Raw genomic sequence first — 24,732 nt, 5'->3', positions numbered from 1 at the left:
ATGCAAGTGTTTTCTTTTGTATCAGAATAATAAGTATATATTTTATGACCCCGATCAGTTGCGTTTCTTTTTAGAAGGGAAAAGGATTTCTTTTGCACCCCAGTGAATGATAAAGTAACTCAAGTCTGTAATTAAAGCCAAAGTTAATGTTCTAATTTCCTATAATAATATTGATAAGGTGTTTTTCTTTCCTGGAAGAATTTCTTTCTTGCCTCCTTCCTCCTTAATTTGAGGACTATGTATTAAGGTATATTGTTTCACAGCCAGTTTGGGCTTAATTATAATTTCTAAATCCATTAGTAAATTGGATGTATTAATTTCTGTGAATTTCCTGATAAGCACAATTATGTACTTAAATGAAAATCAATAAATAAAATTTAAAAAACCCAAAACAACTCAATTTGGATCAAAATTGGTCTATATGAACTCCTCAGGCCAGGATGCTAAGGATTCATGCCAGATTTATGATGGATGGCCAGTCGAGGACCATCCATGTTCCATGTGCCACATGACACGTGGCAATGGTTTAGCCTCCTCTACTCCCTCTGGAGGTATGGGGTTCCTCTTGGATTGAGTTCCAGGTCAGAAATCCCGCTAGAGTTGAGAACTGGTGAAAGGATGTCCCAGGCGAAGCACAGCTACACAGCTACTGTGAAACCCCAGAGTGGACCACAGGAGCACCTACCAGAGCCTTCTCTGGGTATCCTGGTCTGTTTTTTGCTGCAGAATTTATAAGCATGATGTACGAAACATACCTAAATTACAATGGTTGCAATGTCCCCTCAAGGGTCACGATAGTGCTAGCGCCAGGGGTTATTCCCTCTAAGGGTGCATTTTCCCTGTAGCAAAGCCATGTGCAAGATGCAAGGATACAATCAAAAGAGAACTGGGATAAAGTGAATTCAATATTTATGCCTTTATTGTCCCAGTTTGGGTCCTTGGTTTTAAGAGACTCGGCATTGCACCTAGGAGAGTCAAGGTTTCAACCAGGATCTCAGAGAGAACCCAATTGTGCACAGGCTGTTCAAACTATCAACACTTTAGAAGATTTATTTATTTATATATTTATTTTTGTATTTATAAACCACTTAAGGCCTAAGTGGTTTACATTCAGGTACTCAAGCATTTTTCCCTATCTCTCCCTAGCTAATGTATCTGGGGTAATGGAGGATTAAGTGACTTGCCCAGGGCCACAAGGAGCAGCGTAGGATTTAAACCTAAAACCTCAGGGTGCTGAGGCTCTAGCTCTAACCACTGCGCCACACACTTCCAACATTTGCTGAGTCTCTCCAAGAATTAAAGATAGAGACTTCTCAGTGCTCGCTAGAGAATGACATGGTGAAGAAAACCCACGGTGGGCCAGAGTTTGCCCTCAACTACGGAGACGCTAAAGCCTGAGTTACCGCAGGCATGGGGACAAAACTTTTCACCACCCACAAGAATGGTGACGAGCCTCGTTCCCGCAATTGAAAGCATCACTCATTGCTTACTGCTATTCACCAGCAGCCATGTTGTCCTCATCATTGCCGACGTGATGCCGTGACCGTCATCTTTGTGTTCTTTTCCCTTGCCTTGACTCCTCCCCCTAGAGCTCCCAATTGGATCTTAATCTTCTCCTCCCCCCAAGCTATGACCCAGTCGCTACTGCCACACACATTTTCAAAACCCATGTGGTGGGCGCTGTGCAGCAATAACAAGTCGTAGAGCCCAGAGGAGCAGATTCTGACAAGGAGGTGCTACTGTACTACTACTGCAGAGTCAGCGTCGTTGGCGAGCCATGAGAATCCCACTCCTGATCTAAGGTAAGGCCTCACTTTTCTGGTATCCCTCTGCTGCTAAGAAGTTTTTCTTCACTCAACGTGTGGTGGACACCTGGAATGCGCTTCCAGAGGGCGTAATAGGGTAGAGTACGGTACTGGGGTTCAAGAAAGGATTGGACAATTTCCTGTTGGAAAACGGGATAGAGGGATATAGATAGAGGATTACTGCATAGGTCCTGAACCTGTTGGGCCGTCGCGTGAGCGGACTGCTGGGCACGATGGACCTCAGGTCTGACCCAGCGGAGGCATTGCTTATGTTCTTATGCTGGTCTTCGATTGATTTGTTCTGATCCAGATGGAGTTAGGAGGATATCAAACTGAGATGCCTATATTGGTGCTTCCACTGCTGCTGGAATGGCAACCGGGATTAGGATGATTCTTACTCCATCTGGATCGGTGACACCAATGATAATTAACATTTTCTCTGCATACAGTATGCTTTGTGTTTCTTTTAATTTAGTGGTTACCATAATAAATTAATATGATTAATTAATATTGTTTGAGGCTGGTATGGATGCTGCAGAGGCAGTGATGGGGACAGTGGTCTCAGAGACGTGGGGTGGTGATGGGGACAAATTTTTTCCCCGTGTCATTCTCTAGTGGTTGCTCATGAGCAACACCAAGGCTCAGTCCACATGCTTTCCCTCCCATCTGGACATTTCTAAAATGTTTGCAGTTCATTGGGAGGTCCCAGAAAGATCCCTTCAGGTGGCTAAGGCAATGACAAAACTACCCGGTAGATGCTGAATTTCATCAGCTGTTCAGTCCACCAAAGGAGGATTCCCCGATGGCACAGTTTACAAAGCATACCTCATTCCTCAGTGACGGGGGAGTGATATTGAAGGATAAATAGGACTACATGCTGGACTTTGTCCTTAAGAGACAATTTGAAATTGTGGCATTGGGGTTGAAGGCGGCAGCAGAGTCATCATACATCACACAAGCTTGCTAGTCGAGGTTATGTTGGGCTTCAGGAGCGGATCCCTAGTTTCCTGTGATGGGAGTGGATTATGTATCAAAAGCTAGTGCTTTTGACAGTACTTGGGAGGATCTTCAGTCCAGAGATCTTTTCAAGGCTCGAGATACAGATTTGGAGGTGCTTTGTGTCCCCAGTCCTTCAGATCTTGCCACACAACAGCCCCCAAGAAACATTTCTGATGCAAGGTCAGGAGCTGTACCTCCAAGAATAGGAGGGAGGTTGTCAGCTTACTGGGAGGTGTGGGCAAAGATCATATCAGATCGCTGGGTACTGGAAATTATTCAGGAGGTGTATAAGCTCAAGTTCTTTCATCCCCTCTTTCTAGATTCTCCAGAGAGGAAGCCAGAGAAGGTGGTCCGAGTTAGAGCGACAGTAAAGAGGCTAGCAGCCATAGAAGCCGTCACAGATAAAGAATCTGGGTCAGGCAGGTACTCCATATACTTTATCGTATCCAAATGAGACTCAGAAAACTAGAAGCCAATCCTGGATCTGAAATCCATCAATGTGGCCCTCAAGATACTGCATTTCTGTGTGAAAACGGTAAGGTCGGTCATTGCCTCCTTGGGGCCAGTGGAATTTCTTGCCTCGCTGGACTTGGCAGAGGCCTATCTGCATATCCCTATTTTCCCATATCACAGGAAGTTCTTGAGGTTCCACATTCTGTTGCGCACCCCTTCCAGTTCTCGGCTCTTCCATTTGGACCGGAGGATGTAGATGTAATGCTAGAGGAGAAAACATAACAAGGAGGGGGTATGGGGACTATCTCCAAGAAACAAGTCTGCAATAAGGAATAAAAAAAATAAGATCTTAACCTGCTAATTTTCTTTCTCAAGTGTCTCAGACAAGCTTGAACCTGCTCTATTTTAGCACCTGTTCTGTTATTTAAATAATTTGCGATTTTGTCAAAAGGCAAAAGAGTTCTGTCTCCAAGATTGAAAGCTACTGGAAGGTCATCTAATTCCAAGATATTTTTTTAAATGCTTTTGGTCGTTCCCTTGGGTTCTTGGGAATTTGAGTTCTACTATTTTGGTTAGGCAATAGATACGCCTGGTTCAGAGCTGCCAAGGACATTCCTATATCTAGTAGTTCTTGGTCCCCATCTGTTGATAGGAGAGTGCATACCCACGTCAGGACTGGTCTGGAGAGATTCAAGAAAGAAAATTAGGTAAGATCTAGTTTTCCTTTCACTCAGGGGATAGCTAGCCTCTAGAACTGTAGCCTCTAGGGCTGACAATCTGCTTTGATACACACTGAGGTATTACAGAGCAGCCCAGAGGGATGGGAAGTGGAGCAGAAAAATGTAAATGAAGCTCTCTACATAGAATCTCGCAACCAGAGATACACAATCCAAGCGTTCCAGAATGATGTGCCTGTTAACTAGAAAGAAGATTATCAAGATAAGTACCTAATCTTTCCTTATAGCAGTGTGATGCTAGGTTTCATATTTGAGTCACCAGCCAGGAAAAGAATCTAGTCATCATGGATAATATGCTGAAATTTTCTGCTTAAAACCAGAAAATATTTCGCTGGATAATCAAAATCACCACACAATAGAATCCATTATAAATATAGTATATGTCAAATATATAAATATTAGTGCAGTGCAAAAAATGCAACTTATCAGCTTAAAATATTGAACAAATAAACTGTGGGGTCGATATTCAGCTGGCAACGATCATATGACTGCTACTGACATTATGCTTGGAAGTTCAGTGCTGGGCCCATGTCAAGGCTTCACCATTGAATTTCAGGTTCCTAGAGCCAGATACACTTTTAGCCGGTTAAGTGTGATATTAGTACTTACCAGCTATAGATTATTGCATGTAGAACTGACTTTTTATGTAGACCTATTTATGTGGTGATCTTGACTGGTTAAATACTGAATATTAGCCAAGTGCCTACTCCACCCTTAAAATAGCCAGTTTTGCTTTAAGCACTAGATGCCAGATAAATGTAATTTCTGGTTGTTACTATAAAAAAATAGGCTTAACTAATACTATACCCCATACTATGTTATACCATAAACTGTTCCAGACAAACTACCAGACATGTGGTAGGCAAAGCGTGCCAAGTTTACACTTAAATTCCTGCCAGAAATTGACTTTATTTTCATTTTTATTTTATCTTCATTTTCTTAGAATTTTTTTCTGGTTGCTTGAGTTCTGGTTAATTGAGTTCTGGTTAACAGAGAGTATTGTGTGTGCTACTGAAAATGACTGGTTAGCCCCAAAGCTTCCTGGCCAGTTAAATCGCTTTGAATATCGATGCCTGTGAAAATAAAATTATTGTGAAATAGATGAAGCCCTCAGAACCATATGTCACTCACTAATATAAGTGTGTTAGTCATTTTTAAGGGTGATATGATTTCATCTTTTACATGGCTTTTTTAAATTGTAACCAGTGCACAATGTGCAAACCACTTAACTAGCGAGAGAAAAAATCTCAACCAGTTCTTTTCTTAAAATGTTGACAAGCTGACAAAAGGGGTTTGTACATAAAGAAAGCAAGCAGTACTTGCTGCATCTTGCAGATATATTTGCAAATATCTTTCATGTCTCCCCTAAATTGCTCAACCCTGCAGGTTTCACTTAAGAACTTGAGTAAGGTTGCCAAAGAGCTGTTTACACTGTTATAACCTCCTTCAAAATAACAGCACTTTTCCGTCTCCTGCAAATTCTTCTGTTGCTGTCCATTGGTTCAAGTTTATCAAGTTTCAAGTTTATTGACTTTTTAATATACCGACCATCACATAGTATCTGGCCGGTTTACAATAAGATTTATAAAAATTTTAAATATAAAATGTAGTGAGTGAACATTAAAACATAATTTGACTAACATGAACGTGTGGATAGGAGGGAAAGGGAGGGGGAAAGTTACATATTTTAGAGAAGAAAGGGAGAAGTAGGGATGGGAAAAGACATATTGGGTAGGATCGCTTTTTTAAAGCGGTTGGATGCATGAATTGGAATCGGAAGAGTTTATGAATAAAGTAAATGAGGAGAAGAGGGAAGAAAAATAAAAAATAAAACTAAAAAAAGGAAAATGCATCTTGAAATAGAAATGTCTTCAAATTGATCTTGAATTTGTCTAGATGTTGTTCTTCTCTAAGTTGTTGAGGTAAAGCATTCCATAATGTAGGGGCAACAACTGTAAAATTTATTTTTCGAGTATTATAGAATTCTTTGATAGAAGGGATTCGTAATAGTTTTTGGTCAGTAGACCTCAGAATTCGTGGAGAGCTATGGGGGATGAGAAGTTTATGAAGAAATAGAGGCTGGTTTGTGAGATTTATTTTGAAAATAAGCAGGATGACTTTATAGGTTATGCGGTGCGCGATTGGTAACCAGTGTGCATCTTTCAAAAGTGGAGTAACATGATCATATTTGCCTATTTTATAAATGAGTTTTATTGCAGTATTTTGTATTAATTGTAAACGGCGGGTTTCTTTTTGTGGGAGACCAGTATAGAGTGAGTTACAATAGTCTAAATGAGAGATGACAAGGGAATGTACTAGAATTGTAATTGCTTCTGTTCCTAAGATCGAGGTTAATGAACGGATAAGACGGAGTTTGAAAAAACAAATTCTTACAACTGAACTGATTTGGTCGTGAAAAGTGAGATCCTTATCGATTATGAATCCCAATAGTTTTATTTTTGTTTCCATTTGTATAGGAGTGGATTTAATAACAATTTTATCTGGCAAAGATTCACTGTTTTTAATTGGTAGAAGTAGAGCTGAAGATTTTTCGATATTGAGAGACAATTTGTTAGTATATAGCCAGTCATGTATAGTGTCAAGTTTATGATTTATGTCTGTTACGTCTGAAGTATTAGAGGTGCTGATTGGGTGGAGAAGTTGAATGTCATCTGCATAGGCGAAAATAGTGAAACCAATAGATTGAGCTAGTGTGAGGAGAGGAGAAAGGAAAATATTAAATAGTAGTGGGGATAAGATAGATCCTTGTGGAACTCCGTAGGTCAGTGAGATAGGTTGAGAAATTTCATTTTTTACCTGTACTGAAAAACTACGTTCAGTAAAGTAAGAGATGAACCATTGATAAGCTGGACCTGAAATACCGCAGTCTTTGAGTCGATTTAGAAGAAGTGAGTGATCAATAGTATCGAAGGCTGCGGAAAGGTCAAGGGAAATAAGAAGAACCGATTTTTGGTGCTCATGATAGTAGTGAATAGTGGAGATGAGGCCTAGCAGAGACAGTTCGGTCGAGTGTGAAGAGCGAAAGCCTGTTTGACAAGGATGAAGGGCATTAGTTTTTTCAATGAATTCAGTCAATTGGGTATGGATGATTTTTTCTGTGAGTTTAGAGATGAGGGGTAAATTGGCAATGGGACGATAATTTTTTGGCTGAGAAGGGTCTAAGTTGTGCTGTTTTAATTTTGGAATTATAAGTGCTGTTTTCCAAGGAGTAGGAACTATGCGGTCAGAAAAGGATTTAGAGATCATTTCCCAGATAAATGGACCAAAGAAGGAAAAGTATTTTTTGAGGAGGAGAGGGGGTATGCTCTCTGTTAGAGTATTAGAAGTGTTAAGCGATTGAAGAATAAGAAGAAGATTAGCTAAAGAGGGCATTTTGAAATTTGAGCAGATGCTGAAGGAGAGGTAGGAGGAATCGTCTATAGAGTATGAAAGGGGAGGAGTAGGGGAAGGTCCTAAGTTTGACCTGATGTTTTTAATTTTGGTATCGAAGAAGAGTGATAACTCTTTTGCTGAAGGTTGTGCAGCTGTAGGAATGAATTTCTTTTTAGAGTAATTGGAGAGAGATTGAACTAGATTGAAGAGCAATGATGAGTTACGGGTGGTAGAAATGAGTTTAGAATAGTATTCTTCTACAATGGTCCAGCATTTATCCCTTTCACTCCTGCCCACCAGCCCCATGCCCAACATTTTTCCTATCACCCCTTCCAGTCTGTTTGAGGATCTCATGTTCTGAAAAATCAGATTATATTTCTTTCTTTCATCAAACTAATTCTTTGTTTTAAATGGAAGACATCCTAAAACTATACTGAAAGTGCACTGAAGCTCCCTCCCTCAAGACTGTACCTCTCCCAAGTGCTGCACTTTGCAGGGCAGCGAGCCCTGCTTTTTCTACCCCCTCCCACTAGACACTACCTCTCCCAAGTGCTGCTGCACTTCTTCGCAGGGCAGCAGGCCCTGCCTTTTCTGCCCCCTCCCGCAAGACACTACCTCTCCCGAATGCTGCTGTACTTCTTCACAGGGCAGCTGGCCCTGCACGCTACACATGGCTGACGCGAAGCCTTGCCTCCGAAGTCAGCTCTGATGTTGGGGGAAGACTTCTGGGATAGCTACCTGTGGCGTACTAGAAGCACTGCATGCTGCAGGAGGGCATGAAAAAAAGACGAGCCACTCGGCTCGAGCTGCCTCCCAACCCCGCGGGATCCCAGAGACCAGAGGGGGCGTCCCCACGGGATCCCTGCGACCAGAGGGGGCATCCCCACGGGATCCCCGCGACCTGAGGGGGCATCCCCATGATTTCCCCATGACCTGAAGGGGGAACAAGCAAGTCCCTTGGGATTCCCGTCATCCCTGTTCCAGTGCAGCTCTCTACTGTTGACGTGAGGTACTTGTGGCCGACCTGTGCAAGCATTATGCAGGTCGGAGTGGTGGGGGAGTCTCGTCTGCAGCGGTTGCCGGAAGCCAGGGCACCCTGCCACATGTACCTCGTGAAGGATTTCCTTACTACCAGAGCGGCTAGGGATTCCCTTTTCGCGTTGGTCAGTTCCTCGGCCTCAGCATCAGGAAAGTCCCAGGCTTTTCAGACACGACAAGCTCCAATTTTGGTGGTTTTCGGGTCCAGTTTCGGCGGGAACCTCCTTCATTTCTGTTACCTCAGGTGACCTTCCCTCTGTAAAGGAAATACAGGGGCAAGGTATGGCAGGGTACCCTGCTGGGGCAGGGAGTCCCTTGGGGTCGCCAGGGGTTTTTCCCCCTGAATTTATGTTGACACTATGTAAAGCTTATGTGCTGGCGGCTGGAGGTTCCGTGTCCACTTCGGGAAGGGGGGGCAGGGGGTTTGCCCTCAAAGTCCTCCCCAGTGCGGCCCCGTTCAGCGGCGGTTTTGCCCCTCCTTTCATCCAAGCACCCGAGGGTCTCTTGGGATAAGGATTTTTGCCGGAATAAAGAAGATGATGAAGTGAGGTTAAATGGAACCTTCCACAAATATGGGTGAACCCACTTCTGAATGAACTCTATACAGGAGGGGGCGGCATATGTTCAAATTTGAAAAGGGTTAAATCTTAATCCTTAACTCTTATTGCCACCTCCTTCTTGATGTTATGTGAAATTCTTACTGCTACTAATTTGATTTATGAATAAATTTCAATAAAGATTATAACAGTAAGTTTTGTCACTTATCTTTATTATGCAGCATTACTAGCCAGCAGTAAGATTTTCACAGTTTTGATTTCGGGTGTCCTTTTCTTGAGCCTTTTTTTAACCATGGCTCTCATGCTGTCGTAATTCACTTTTCTGAAGTTAAAGGTTGTGGTTTGAGTCTTGGTTCGTTTCCCCTTTCCGATACCGATTTTAAAATTGATCTTGTTGTGATCACTCGTCCCTAGTGGGACCGTGACTTCCACGGCTGATGTCCTTCCAGTTATGCCATTTAGGACCAAGTCCAAGGTTGCGGTTCCTCTTGTCGGTTCTCCCACCATTTGTTCCAGGAAGCAATCTCCTAGACTTTAGATCTAATCGATGTACTCTTTCAACTGTAATTGTATTCCAGTCTGAACGTTTTTACCTTGTACCTATTTGCTTGTTTCTATCCTGTATCAGACTGAATGTTTTGTTTTAATTTGTATTTCATTCTCTAACTGTATGTTTCTTTACTGTAAACCGCTTTGAACTTCTGGTATAGCGGTATATAAGAAATAAAATTATTATTATTATTATTATTACCTGTGGTAGATGTGGTGGTTTCGGCCATCTCTAAGAGGCATACCATGCCTATTGAGGGCGTTGTGGCCTTGAAGAACCCTGAGGAGCATAAGTTGGAGTCCCTCCTTAAACACTGTTTTGATGTGACAGCTTTGGAAGTCAAGGCGGCGATGTGTTGCGGGCTGGTGGCTCGGGCGTGTTTTCGCTGGGCCGAGCAAGTGCTTGACAGTAAATCTGAGGTTAGGTAATTGCTAAAGTGCGAAGTGACAAACATTGAATTGGGTGCTTCTTCTCTTTCAGATTCCATGTATGACCTCTTGCGAGCTGCCAAGTCGTTGGCTTTTGGAGTGGCAGCATGCTGTACCTTGTGGTTTCACGCTTGGTCGTCAGATACGGCGTCCAAAGCTAAGTTGACAAAGTTTCCCTTTAAAGAGTCCTTTTTGTTTGGTGAGGACTTGGAAAAGTTGGTTCAGACCTTAACTGATTCTAAAGTGCCTCGTTTGCCTGAGGATAGGCCTAGGCCGCTGGCTCAGGGTGGTGCTGCTCGTGGGCGTGATTTCTGCTGCTTCCTTTCAGTCTCTTATGCTCTCTAGAGGCAGGTTCTATCAGCGCATGCAGTCCTTTTGTGGGGCCTGTCGGGATACGGGGAGCGCCCCCGCTGGGTCCCCTGCTGCCCACCCTGCCCAATGACTCCTTGCCAGTGCCCATCTTGGTTTCGGTGGGCGCCAGGCTGCGAGATTTTTCTTCAAAGTGGGCAGACATCACGTCAGATCAGTGGGTTCTGGAGGTGATTCGGGACCGTTATTCTCTGAAGTTTTCCCGTTCCTTGCCAGATCGTTTTCTCGTTCCCCCTTGCAGCTGGAGTGGAAGCAGAAGGACTTTTGTCAGACCCTTCAAAGATTGTTGGATCTCCATGTGGTGGTTTCAGTTTCCCCACAGGACTGGTGCATAGGTTGATACTCGATTTACTTTGTGGTGCCAAAAAAAGAGGGGACCTTTCGGCCCATCCTAGATTTGAAGGGGGTCAACAGGGCTCTTCAAGTGCCTTACTTCCACATGGAAACTCGGCGGTCTGTGTTTCTGGCAGTTCAGCCAGGGGAGTTTCTGACCTCTCTAGATCTGACGGAGGCCTCCTTGCACATTCCTATTCGGACCTCCCATCATCGCTTCCTGCACTTTTTGATCTTGGGGCAACATTATCAGTTCTGTGCACTTCACTTTGATATGGCCACGGCTCTGTGACGTTCACCAAGGTGCTGGTGGTCGTTGCGGCAGCATTGCGCAAAGAGGGCATTCTTGTTCATCCTTCTCTGTACGACTGGTTGATTCATGCAAAGTCCTTCCAGGAGAGCACCCGGGCAACGGCTATGGTGGTGGAGTTTCTGCAGTCGCTGGGATGGGTAGTCAACCTTTCCAAGAGCTGGTTGTCTCCATCTCAGCACCTGGAGTATCTAGGAATGCTGTTTGACACCTCCTTGGGGAGGCTCAGATAAGCAAATTGCAATCTCAGTTTCGCCTGCTTATGGCGTCCCAGTGTTCTCGGGTGCAGGATTTCCTCCAAGTCTTGCGGTCGATGGCAGCTTCCCTTGATATGGTAAGGTGTTCTCGGGCCCACACGCGTCCTCTTCAGTATGCTCTTCTTTGGAGGTGGTCACCTCAGAGACACAGTCTGGATCATCCTGTTCTGCTTTCAGGCTTGGCTCGGTGCAGTCTTCGTTGGTGGCTCTAGACCTCCCATCTTGTACAAGGGGTGAGTCTGGACCAGCCACATTGGACGGTGCTACTCAAGGATGCCAGTCTTCTTGTTTTGGGAGCTCAGTGTCTAGGTCACTCAGCTCAGGGCACCTGGTCCACGGAGGAGGCTTCTTGGTCGATCAATGTCTTAGAGACCAGAGCCATCTGTTTGGTGTTGTTGTCCATCAGAAAGGGCTGGAAGGCTAAGTCAGTCAGGGTTCTTTCAGACAATGCCACGGCGGTGGCCTATGTCAATCATCAGGGAGGCACCAGGAGCACTTTGGTGGCACAGGAGGCAGCTCTGCTCATGGTCTGGGCGGAGTCTCATCTTCAGGACATTTCAGCCTCCCACATAGCCGGAGTGGAGAATATTCCCACAGAATGGTATCTAATGAATGGTGGCCTTTCAGTTGATAGTGGAGTCTTGGGGACAGCCCCTCATGGATCTGATGGCCACAAGTGTAAACGCCAAAACACCCTGCTTTTTCAGTCATCACAGGGATGGTCAGGCCGAGTGCCTGGGTGCTCTGGTTCAACCATGGCCAATGGAGGGGTTGTTGTATGTGCTCCCTCCGTGGCCATTAGTGAGCAGAGTTCTTCTCCGCGTAGTTCGACATCCATGCCTTGTGGTTCTGGTGGCTCCGGATTGGCCCAGGCGACCGTTGTATGTGGATCTGGTGGTGGATCCTCTTCCTCTGCCTCTCTCGGACGACCTGACTCAGGGTCCCATTCCAATGTTCAATCCGGGTCCCTTCTATTATACGGCTTGGCTCTTGAAAGGGGTTGCCTAGGTAAGAAGGGGTATTCAGATAAAGTGATCTCAACTCTCTTGGGGTCCCAGAGGCTTTCTGCCTCTCGGGCATATGTGAGGGTTTGGCATTTATTTGAGGAGAGGAGTGGTGTGCTAGGCGTGGAGTGGTCTCTTTTCATGCTTCCTTGCCTGCCATCTTAGTGTTCTTGCAGGATGGCCAGGACAGGGGACTGGCTTGGTCTTCTCTCGGGGTTCAGCTTCCAGCCTTGTCAGCCTTTCGTGGGTTTTTGAAAGGTCAGCGTTTGACTGCCATTCCTGATGTGATTCACTTCTTGCAGGCGGCCAAATCGCTCAAGCCTCCCGTGCGGCCTTCTGTTCCATCTTGGGATCTGAATCTGGTTCTGTCTGTTCTAGTGTGCCCACCATTTGAACCGTTGGGTAACTGCTCTTTGAATGACCTTACTCTTGAAGTGGTCTTCTTTGTGGCCATTACTTCAGATAGACATGTTTCTGAGCTGCAGGCTTTCTCTTGTAGGGCTCCCTTCTTGGAGTTTTCTAGGGAGCGGGTTGTCTTAAGGCCTGTTCCTTCTTATCTGCCAAAGGCAGTTTCTCCTTTTCATGTCAATGAGGCTGTGGTTCTCCCGGTGTTGGGTAGCCTGGAGGGCTCTTACAAGGAGAGACAGTTGCGCAAGTTGGATATCAGTAGGGTCTTTCTCTGTTATGTGCAGCGGTCCCAGGAGATTAGGAAATCAGATCATCTCTTTGTCCTTCTCACGGGTCCTCATCAGGGGGATGGCATTTCTAAGGCTACTAATGCGCACTGGATTAAGGAGACTATTGCTTTCGCTTATCTTCTGAAGAAAAAGTCTGTTCCTGAGTTTCTCAAGGCTCATTCCACTCGGGGTCAGGCAGCTTCTTGGGCTGAGTTTTCTCTAATGCCGCCAGTGGATATTTGCAAGGCTGCAGTTTGGTCTTCTCTGCATTCCTTTGTCAGACACTACCGTGTGGATGCTAAAGTGCGTCGGGACGCAGTATTCAGTGAACGTGTTCTGATGTCGGTCCTTCAGGGGTCTCATCCTTAATGTGTACTGATTTGATACGTCCCATTCATAAGGACTATACTAGTCTACCAGGCGCTACAGGAGAAATTAGGTTCTTACCTGCTAATTTTCTTGCTGTTTGCCTATAGACTGGTGTAGTCCCCCACCCTATCTGTCTTTGTGCGGTGATTGTGGTTTTTTGTTTTGCTCGCCCACAGATTTTTTTTTATCTGCGGGTTCTAGAATTTTTCTAGGGACGGGGAGAATTAAGAACAGCGGCTATGGCTCAGCTGGTTTAGCTGGTGAGCTGTGGGGATATTTTCTATACTTGGGTTTAGTTCTACACATGTTCCAACAGTTGTTTACCTGTGTATGTTGTTTTTACACTCCTGTTCGGAGTGTGTTTTACTGTTTTCAGTTGAAGTCTTTCCTAGGTTCTGCTTGACTGTTCGGCAGACTGGATTGTAAGAGGGGAAGCTATCCTGATATACAAGTTTGTTCTCAGTCTCCACCTGCTGGTAGCAGTGAGGTATATAACACCATTCGTAAGGACTATACCAGTTTACAGGCTAACAGAAAGAAAATTAGCAGGTAAGAACCTAATTTTTCCTTTTCTGTCCTCATGTGTCTGAGACCAGTCCTAAAACTGGTCTATTTTAGCACCTGTTCTTTCTTTAAATGATTTGAAATTTTGTCAAAAAGCAGTAGAGTTCTATCTCCAAGATTGAAAGCTACTGGAAGGTTGTTCCTCTGGGTTCTTGGAAATTTGAGTTCCACTATTTTGGTTAGGCAATAAATACTGCCTGGTTCAGGGCTGCCTCCAACTGCTGGTAGGAGAGTGCAAACCCACCAGTCAGGACTTGTCTGGAGAGATTCAAGAAAGAAAATTAGGCAATATCTAGTTTTCATTTCACTCAGGGGATAGCTAGCCTCTAAAACTCATTCCGTGATGATAAAGCCATAAGCAGTTAGCATTGTTGGGTTCTGCGGAGAAATTGTTTTTGAGCAAATGTTATATTTTGGGGAAAAAATGTATCTTGAATTTTTGGCTGGCGGAGGTTCCTCCCTCCTTTTGGTATTGGCGGAATAAATTACATGCCCTTTTTGGATGGGAGGCCCTCCTGGCTTCTTCCTCTCGCCGCCGGAGCAGAGACTTTGTGCACATTTGGACTCCTTATTTGGACAGTTTGTCTCCCCGGATGCGCAGTCGTATCTTGAATAGCCTACATGCATATTCTATTCCGCCTGTCTGATGTGGGGGGGTGGGGTTGGGGGGGGGTGATGGGCGGGGGTTTTTGGGGGGGTAGGGGGGGGTTGGGCTACTTTGTAACCTAAGAGGACATCAGAGTCCAGTCCTCTTGGGGGTAGGGAGCTCTGTTTTCTATGTTTGAAATGTTTTTGCCCTGCTGTGTCGTTGTGATTTGGTTGTTGCTTAATAAAAACAGATTTCACATAAAAAGATTTGGACAAACTCATAGAAGAAAAGTCTATAAATCATTAAGGTTGACCTGAGAGAAAGCCACTGTCTATCCCTGGGGAAAGTAGCATGGAAACTATGTACTTTTTTTAAATCCTCCCAGGTATTTGAACATAAGAATTGCCACTGCTGGGTCAGACCAGTGGTCCATCGTGCCCAGCAGTCCGCTCACGCGGTGGCCCCCAGGTTTAAAGACCAGTGCTCTAAATTGTGGCCTGGATTGGAAATAGTATACTGCAATTGGTGGATATTTGGTCTTATGCTCTTATATTTGCTTGGTGCTGTAAGCAGTGTCTCTTAAGGAAGTAAATATTCTCTTGCAATTATGTGATGCCAGTTTTGACTGTTTTTTGGACACTGTTATATTTTCCTTGTTTTTTCCTTTCTTTTGCAGGCATTCGACTTAACAGAACAGAGATACGTAGCTGTGAAAATTCACCAATTAAATAAAAATTGGCGGGATGAAAAAAAAGAGAACTATCACAAGTAAGCAAATTTAAGTGAAGCCTTGTTTAGTACAGAACAGGAAGGTTTAGCTTTACTTTATCTCGTTGGATGTGATTATGTGCACTCAGCTGTGGCATAGCCACGGGGCCTTAGGGGCCGCCCCCCCTATCCTGAATGATCGACGGATATGCCCAAGCTCCACCAGTTGAAGAGCTCCACAGCCTGAACTTCCCCCAATTTGAAGAATTCAGCAGCATGCTTTCAGGTTGCTAATGCTGGCACTCCGCATGCAGGAACAGAGCTTGGCAAGGCTTGGGCATCCCTACCAGCAAAGATAACATTTTTAACTGGGGGGAGGGGCGGAGGCACTTAGAAGAGAGAACCTGCCATCCCCCCCCCAAAAACAAACAAACCTGGCTGCTGGCTACACTCCCAGCATCTACAGTTTAATTTCTAGGGAACTGACATAAGAACATAAGAATTGCCATCTCCGGATCAGACCCTGGGTCCATCGAGTCCGGTGATCCGCACACGCGGAGGCCCCACTATGGTGTACCCTGGCATAGTTTTAGTCCCCATATCACTGTATGCTTCTCAAGGGAGATGTGCATTTAATTTACCCTTACCCGTATCACTCTATGACACTCTTAAGGAGATATGCATCTAATGTACCCTTAAATCCTAGAACGGTGGATTCTGCAATTACTTCCTCTGGGAGAGCATTCCAAGTGTCCACCACTTGCTGCGTGAAACAGAACTTACTGATATTCGTCCTGGACCTGTCCCCCTCAGCTTCAGTCTATGTCCTCTTGTCTGTGTCACATTGGACATTGTAAATAACTGCGTTCCCTGCTCCATTTTGTCAAATCCTTTCAGTATTTTGAAAGTCTCGAACAGATCCCCTCGTAGTCTCCTCTTCTCAAGGGAGAACAACCCCAGTCTCCTAAGTCATTCCTCATAGTCCAGTTCCTCCATACCTTTCACTAGCTTCATTGCTCATCTCTGCACCCTCTCTAGCAGTTTTATATCCTTCTTTAGGTATGGAGACCAATGCTGGACGCAGTATTCCAGGTGCAGTTTGACCATGGCTCTGTAGAGCGGTATTATAACTTTCTGTGATCTACTCGTAATTCCCTTCTTTATCATGCCTAGCATTCTATTTGCTTTCTTCACCGCTGCCGCACATTGTGCCGACGGTTTCAGGGTCCTATCTACCAGTACACCCAGGTCCTTTTCCTGTTCGGTCTTTCCCAGAGTTACACCTGACATACTATACTATTCCTAGAATTGAAAGATAAGGTTAAATCGTTGGGTGCGAAATTTCAATTGCGTTATCCCTGTAAATGTGTAATTTACTTGGATCAGAATAGTTATGTTTTTTATAAACCTTCACAATTGCAGGTTGTTTTTTTTTTTTTGGAAGGGAAAGGAGTCTCAATGCAAAGCCCTTCTTGGAGTTTTCTATTGAACGGGTAGTGTTGAGGCCTGTTCCTTCTTTTCTGCCAAAGGTAGTTTCTCCTTTTCATGTCAATCAGGCAGTGGTCCTCCCAGTGTTGGGTAGTCGGGAGGGTTCTTCTGAGCAGGAACAGTTGCACAAGCTAGATGTCTGTCGGTTTCTTCACTCTTCGATGCAGAGGACACATGAGTTCGGGAAATCAGATCATCTCTTTGTCCTTTTTGCAGGTCTTCGTCAGGGGGAAGGCGTTTCTAGGGCTACCATTGGGCTTTGGATCAAAAAGACTATTGCGTCTGCATATCTTCTTCAGAACAAACCTATTCCAGAATTTCTCAAGGCTCATTTCACTTGGGGTCAGGCGGTGTCTTGGGCTAAGTCTTTGCTAGTACCTCCAGTGGACATTTGTAAGGCTGCTATTTGGTCTTCCTTGCATTCCTTTGTCCTGTGTGAATGTTCAGGTGCCGAGAATGATGAGGACTGCTTTGGTACGTTCTGCTTGTAAAATCCTATACCGGTCTGGAGAGTGCTAAAGAAGGAGAAATTAGGTTCTTACCTGCTAATTTAGAACATAAGAACATAAGAATTGCCACTGCTGAGTCAGACCAGTGGTCCATCATGCCCAGCGGTCCGCTCACGCGGCAGCCCTCTGGTCTAATTTACTTTCTTTTAGCTTCTCCAGATCAATATAGGACCCCACCCTGTCTATTGTCGTGTTGTTCTTGTGGCTTTTGCACATGCAGATTTTGTTTTTTTCTGCGGATTCTAGTATTTTTCTAGGGCCAGGCGAGCTGTAGGGACATTTTCTTGCTGGGATCTCTCCTTTGCATTTTCCAACAGCATTTGGCTATGTTGGTTGTTACTCCTGTTCGGAGTCATGTTTATTTCTGTTTCCAGTTCTTAGTTCTGCTTGGCTATTCGGCAGACCGATAGTTTTTCTCTGCATTGTTCATGACCCAGGCCTGGTGGTTCTGATGACTCCGGATTGGTCCTATGTCCATGGTACTAGGATCTGGTGCAGCATCTGGTGTTGGATCCTCTTCCTCTGCCTCTTTCACCCAATCTTCTGACTCAGGGCCCCATTCCCATGTTCGATCCGGGTCCCTTTTGTCTTATGGCTTGGCTTTTGAAAGGGGGCGCTTAGATAAGAAGGGATATTCAGATAAAATGATCTCCACCCTCTTGGGGTCCCGGAGACTTTACACATCTCGGGCTTGTGTGCGGTTTGGCGTATCTTTGAGGATTAGTGTGGGGGCGCGTGGAGTGGTCTCTCTTCGCGATTCCCTGCCTAATATCTTAGAATTATCCCAGGACAAGCAGGCAGCATATTCTCGACATGTGGGTGACATCATCCATGGAGCCCCGATGCAGACTGCTTTTCAAGCAAACTTGATTGAAGATCTCAAGTTTGCTAGTACTGCACCGCACATGTGCATGCATTCCCGCTCAGCTAGAGGGCACGTCTCCTCAATGTGGTCTTCAGTTCTTAGTTTTCCGCGGAGCCAGAAAGCCCTGTCTCTCTTCTCTGCGATCCTAAGTGCCTTTCTCGCACCGCGGCTTTGTTTATTTGTTTTTCCAGTCGGAAGTCGCTGTGCGACATAGGTACCTATTATGTACAATTCCACAGTTTTGTTTCAGTCTCCACCTGCTGGTCATGATGAGATATATAAGAAAATAAATTAGCAGGTAAGAATCTAATTTCTCTTTATATACCGTATATTAACTATACAGTTTACAAAGATTACAGTCATAACTGGCTAAGCACCACATATAAACACAATTGCAGAACAGCACTCGTAAAAAAGGAAAAGAAACCTAACACAGGAAAGTGCTAACAAACAATTGAGTTTTCAGCATTTTCTTAAAATTCATCCTCCCAGCACAGTATCGCAAAATTCCAGGCAACGCATTCCAAAGTTTAGCACCCTGCCACAGACAGCATTGCTGCACCAATCCTAACAGAGATTTATATCTTACCCTCTGAGCTCAGTTTCATATTATTTTCTGATCTCAGACACCTTCTATTGCTATTAACCAGAAACATTTCTAAGTGGATCACATATGTAAGAACTAGATAATTGACTTAGAAGGCATGGAATAAAGCCTAGATATTTTATTTTTCCTCCAACACATGTTAAGGGATAAAACCAAATCCCACCTCTCCCTGTCATCCCTGATTTCCCTTGATTTAATCTTAGGCCCAAAAATAAATGAATCCAAACAAGCCAACACCCAAGACAGCGAAAGGTGGGGGATCATTAAGAATAGCAAGATGTTCACAAATAAAGCTACTCTATAACCCTAAACGGTTTACAAAATATTAAGTTTTAAGACAATATAAAAAACAAATAAACATGTTTTTGTCTTGGTTTTTTTCTCCCTTTCTCCCAGACATGCCTGCCGAGAATACCGAATTCATAAAGAGCTAGATCACCCACGCATAGTCAAGCTCTATGACTACTTTTCACTTGACACAGATTCGTAAGTATTCTACAGTTATTTTAATCCTTATGAGAAGTAGTTGTGGTGGTGTAGAGTAGCAATAAAGATAGAGGCTGGTAGCAGTCTAACCAAGGCCTGAGCTTTTGAAGATTCATGAAAATAGATTCTCATCATCAAAATTTCATATCTCAACAATCTCATTAGCCTATAAGGTGCCACCAGCCTCTTTCATTGTTACTCTCTCCTTTGAACTGTTTTTCTTTTCTTACATGACCAAAGCTTATCACTTATTCTTAGAATTAAAACATGACAGTAGGTAGTAAATATCCTTACCAAAATATTTAAGTTTATATGCAAATTACTAACTAGCTAGCTGGAAAAGGCACAGAAGAGAAATGGGAAGTTATTGGAAGAGATTTTAGAGTTGCCAAGAATTGTATTCACCCTGGGAAAAAGAATGTAGAAGTATTTCTTATTTGTGGTTAAAGATCATGCATGGAGAGTTAGAGCAGCAGGCTGGGTATCCAGGAAGCTAGGCTCCTTGTGATCTTGGGTAAATCACTTTACCTTTTCTTGCTCACTTGTCAACTTAAATCATAAACTCTCTTTGAAATAGGCAGCTTTCTGCTACATCTGAACTAAAACTACTGATTTGAAAAGGCAAGTAATTAAATTCATCTAGAGTAGGGCAGTCTTGATGGCAAACTTGAGAGTTAATTTTTCATCTTTTTGTCATAATTCTATCCTTGGTTGATTTATTATTGCTATTATAATATATCTTGATTGATTTTTGATTTTTTTTTTTGATTGGTGCATATAAAATAATAAATACATATCATCCAGAGATTGGCTGCATAACCAAGAAAAGGGCCCGTTAAGGGCTAGAGCACAGATTAACATAATGAGCTGGTTTCTGCCTTCAGGTTTTGTACGGTGCTGGAATACTGTGAAGGGAATGACCTGGATTTTTACCTGAAACAGCACAAACTGATGACGGAGAAAGAGGCACGCTCCATTATCATGCAGATCGTCAACGCATTAAAATATTTAAATGAAATCAAACCACCCATCATCCACTATGACCTCAAGCCTGGTAGGTCCTGTAGTTTGCCTGTATTTGTCAGCTATTTCTCACCTTCTCCATGTTTCTCTCTCACTCTCGCTCTCAAATGACATAACTTAATATTTTATTTGTAATCTTCAATAACTTTCAGTTTAGTGCAGAGTGCTGTACACTAAAAGACATAACCAGGAACAATACATAATTTGATACGTCATCTAAATACTTCATAAGTTTTTGAACACAAAAGCAACAAAGAGATTTCACTTTCCAGTCGCTCCGCCTGGAAAGGAAACAGCTTCTCCACGTAGCACAATTGAATTTTACCTCTAATTAAAGGAAAAGTAAAACGATTGGTGGTACTTGTCACATGCACAAAAGAGGAAAGCCCTGAAGTGTTCTACCATGTAATATGGAGCCAAAGCATGCCAACTTAAACAGCACCCTGGCATGTACCGAAAGCCAATGGAGGTTAGCATATAAAACAGAAATATGATCCGGGTTTTTTCCAAGAAAAAAAATCAGATGCAAAGTAGTATTCTGGACTGTTTGTAGCCTCTTTACCTGTTGCTGCAAGCAGCTCAGATAAATAGCATTACAAAAATGCAGCATACTTAATATTAAAGCTTAAGAACATAAGAAGTTGCCTCTGCTGGGTCAAACCAGGGGTCCATCGTGCCCAGTAGTCCGCTCCCGCGGCGGCCCATCAGGTCTATGACCTGTAAGTGATCCTTTGTCTAAAACTTGTTTCAAGTTTTTTAAAATTTGATATACCGCTTATAATATGTCTAAGCGGTGTACATAAATTTAAAAAGGCCAAAACTGAAACTCAGCAAAGTAACTTTGAATTCAACAAAGCTTACACATGATAATTTAAAAAAAAACCAAAAACTGTCTGAACTATCAAATTCACTTCTTGGTTGCATGAAAAGGTGTGTATTCTTATGAAGTAGCTAAGCTCATAATCAGTTTGTTGAATAAAACATGAATATTCATTAATAGTGGAATGTCGATCTCTGGATTTGATACAGGATCTATTAAGTACTTCTGGTACAAAGGGCATATGAGTCCTGACTAGGTGATTTCCCTATACTCGTGAGTTGATTGCAGAAGGATGAAACATTCTTCAGCGCCACCTTCTTCAGTGACTAAAGCACCCTTCAGCTTTTCCTTCTACAAGCGAGTTGAGAAGATAGTGCAATTCTGATCTGCTCTGATAACTTTTTATTTATTTTTTTGGGGGGAAGGGGGTTATCCAAGTTCGAGGCATTTTAGTGCTTGAGAGGACCTCGGTGACCCTGGGGCAGCTCTGCATGGGAGAGGTGGCAGACTCTGTAAGAGGTCTGCAGCTAGCAAGACAACCCTCAGAGTTCCTGTCTGGCTGGTCTGCATTTGAACTTGCATAGCTCGGGATCCATTCCCCTCAAAGCTGATTCAGGTGATTCAGTGCAGGTTGCTTGGTCCCGGTATCTGTTCAGCAAGGCTTAATGAGTTCCAGCCGCATGGTTTCCTCCCCTCGCTCACATGTGGATCCCTGGGGGATGAGGTCTCAGTCAAGCTTTTGTTTGACTGGTAGCCTGAAAAATCCATCACATGTACTAGTTTGCTGATTGAGGCAGTGTTTCTTCCATTTCCAGCTTGTGTAAAAGCTGAAGCAGGCTAGCACTAGCACAGACAATACTATCTATTATTGTTTATATGAAAATTAGGGGGGGTCTGAATTTGCAAGTTTTCAGCATTTCTGGGGCTATATTTAGGGTTCCCCACTTCTAAAAACCCCTTCCCAGAATTTTTTGTCCTTTTAGTGCAGTAGTCTCAAACTCACGGCCCGCCAGGTACTATTTTGAGGCCCTCGGTATGTTTATCATAATCACAAAAGTAAAATAAAACAGTTTCTTAATCATATGTCTCTTAAGCTATAAATTACAATATTTTTATTAAGACTTAGCCAAAAGGAAAGATTTATAAACTATAAAGAGTTTTACCTCATGCAAAATTGTCATTTCTTTAATGATACATTAACTATTTTTTCTGAGGCCCTCCAAGTACCTACAAATCCAAAATGTGGCCCTGCAAAGAGTTTGAGGCCACTGTTTTAGTAGGTTTTGCTGGGTCTTTTTTTTTTTTTTTTTTTTGCGCAACCATGCTGCTGCTGCAGCCATCTTGGATTTCCCAATTTTGTTTCATCAGCTTCCATCTGCTTGAAAACCCCTCGTTTTGATTTTAAAATGCTTGAGATGGACTCTGATAGAGATCCCTTTATCATGTTAGATTTGCAAAGGACGAATGGTTGGAACAGCGGCCATGCGTCATGTGCCACAGGGTACGAGAAGGAAGGATGGAAGCTTTACCACTTCTGGTGTCACTAAGACTGGAGGATCACAGAGGGCTTCATCGGGGAAAAGAATCCCACCAGAGCTTTTGGAAGGAGACTGAGTGAAGTGCAGATGTGTGGACCCTGTGGAGCCTTGGAAAAGACAAAGCGGGACCCTGAAGGGTGCTGCAGGGCCCCTGGTCTGGGTTTTACCATGGGTTTTGTCAGCTTAACTGTGGAAAGCCTATTTAAATTGTCAGGGGTCTCCTACTGCGGTCAAGGGAATGAGGAGAACTGCGCAGAGTGACTTGGTCTCTCCAGGTGCATGCTCCCCAGCAGAAAATCCTGAGCAGCAGCCAGAAGATTGATCAGATAATGATTGGGGGGTCTGGAAGTCAGATTTTATGCCTTTACTGTCCCAGAGTGAATCATCTCTCCTGGGAGTTTTGGGGCTAGGTCAGAGGCTGGAGTTCAGGAGACTGGAATTCCCCTTGAGCAGGAAGAGGACTCGCCAGTCTGCTGCCTCTTTAAAACATCTGCATTGCTGAAATTTATTCTAGATTCTAGACTCGATGGGCCTCGGCCTTTTTCTGCCGTCACTTTCTATGTTTCTATTGCTGCTCAGTGCTCAATTATAAGAATAGCCTTACTGGGTCAGACCAATGGTCCTTCAAGCCTGTTCTCACAGTGGTTAATCCAGTACCTGGCCAAAACCCAAAGAGTAGCAACATTCCATGCTACCAACCCAGGGCAAGCAGAGACTTCCTCCATGTCTTAACAAGACTATGGACTTTTCCTCCAGGAATTTGTCCAAACCTTTCTTAAAATCAGCTACGCTATCCGCTTTTACCACAACCTCTGGCAACGCGTTTCAGAGCTTATCTATTCTCTGAGTGAAAGAAGATATCCTCCTATTGGTTTTGAAAGTATTTCCCTGCAGTTTCATCGAGTGACCCCTAGTCTTTGTAATTTTTGACAGAGTGAAAAATCAATCCACTTGTACCCGTTCTACTCTACTCAGGATTTTGTAGACTTCAATCATATCTCTCCTCAGCTGACTCTTTTTCCAAGCTGAAGAGCCCTAACCTTTTTAGTCTTTCCTCATACAAGAGGAGTTCCATCCCCTTTATCATCTTCTTTGAACCTTTTCTAATGCCACTATATCTTTCTTGAGATAAGGAGACCAGAATTGAATGCAAAACTCCAGGTGAGGTCGCACCATGCAGTGATACAGGGGCATTATAACATTCTTAGTCTTGTTAACCATCCCTTTTTTAATAATTCCTAGCATCTTCTTTGCTTTTTTGGCCGCCGCCACATATTGGGCAGAAGGTTTCATCGTATTGTCTACCATGACACCCAGATCCTTTTCTTGGGTGCTAACCTCCAAGGTAGACCCTAGCATCCGGTAACTGTGATTCGGGTTATTCTTCCCAATGTGCATCACTTTGCTTTTGTCCACATTAAATTTCATCTGCCACTTGGACGCCCCTGTTGGCTTGAATGCATAACTTTCTATTTCATTCTTATTTTCATTTTTATTTCACATTTTTATTTTTCATGTTTTTTTCCAACCTTTTTTCAACATACGTCACTACGTTGATGTTGGTGTGCTGCTCTCGTGAGGTTTTCTGGGCGTTTTTTGAAATATCTCTGACGCCATTGTTTTTTCCTTTCCGTGCAGCTTGTATTTAATTTTGTCAAGCTCCAGAGAAATATGCCTATATTATTGGTGATTGCTTGTCGTTTCAGAGAGGACTAGTTTTTCCAACATTCTAGCTACTCAGCACTTCAATCTCCGCTCCTGAAGAAGATATTGAAACAGAGTTCTGTCGAGTGGTGATACAAATTTTGATACTATTTAGCTAAGTACTTCCTGATAATGGACTTTTTCTGTGACTTCTTAACGATTGCACTTGCACTTAATTATTCTCTCATGAAGATTTGCAATGAAACTTTTGATGAATTATTGATTAATTTATGATCAATATTTGATGAATTTTTTTGATGAATTTTGAACAAATTTTTACTGAGTGATTAAAACATTTTGCATTCTTTTCTCACCTGGTCTGATTTTAGGCGGAGGGTGTATGAACTTTTGTATTAGTAAATATTAAATACTGGACGTAATGATGTACGGGGCAGGTCTTATTTAGACCTTGTGTCTGGTGCTAGTCACCCATGAGATTCTGCCCGGGGCCTAATTCTGTTCCGAATATTGAACGCAGCCCATACTGATGTCCTATTAGTAACATTATCCCAGTATAGCACAGTTACTTACTGTAACAGTTGTTATCCAGGG

General features: G+C 43.5%; 1 protein-coding gene across 3 annotated transcripts in view; it reads left to right on the top strand.

The window, feature by feature from the left end:
* The window catches only part of TLK2 (tousled like kinase 2), a 148,469-nt gene that overhangs the window by 114,975 nt on the left and 8,762 nt on the right, over positions 1–24,732 (top strand). For all 3 annotated transcript variants that reach the window (XM_033919041.1, XM_033919040.1, XM_033919042.1), the window contains 3 exons: positions 15,109–15,200; positions 19,006–19,095; positions 19,980–20,149. In XM_033919041.1, coding sequence (XP_033774932.1) covers positions 15,109–15,200; positions 19,006–19,095; positions 19,980–20,149 — 352 coding nt within the window. The remainder of the gene's footprint in view (positions 1–15,108; positions 15,201–19,005; positions 19,096–19,979; positions 20,150–24,732) is intronic.

Source organism: Geotrypetes seraphini, chromosome 13, assembly GCF_902459505.1.
Source record: "Geotrypetes seraphini chromosome 13, aGeoSer1.1, whole genome shotgun sequence".
In the NCBI taxonomy this organism is placed as follows: domain Eukaryota; kingdom Metazoa; phylum Chordata; class Amphibia; order Gymnophiona; family Dermophiidae; genus Geotrypetes; species Geotrypetes seraphini.
The sequence above is the reverse complement of the archived record's forward strand: the minus strand, read 5'-3'. Positions and strand labels throughout refer to the sequence as shown.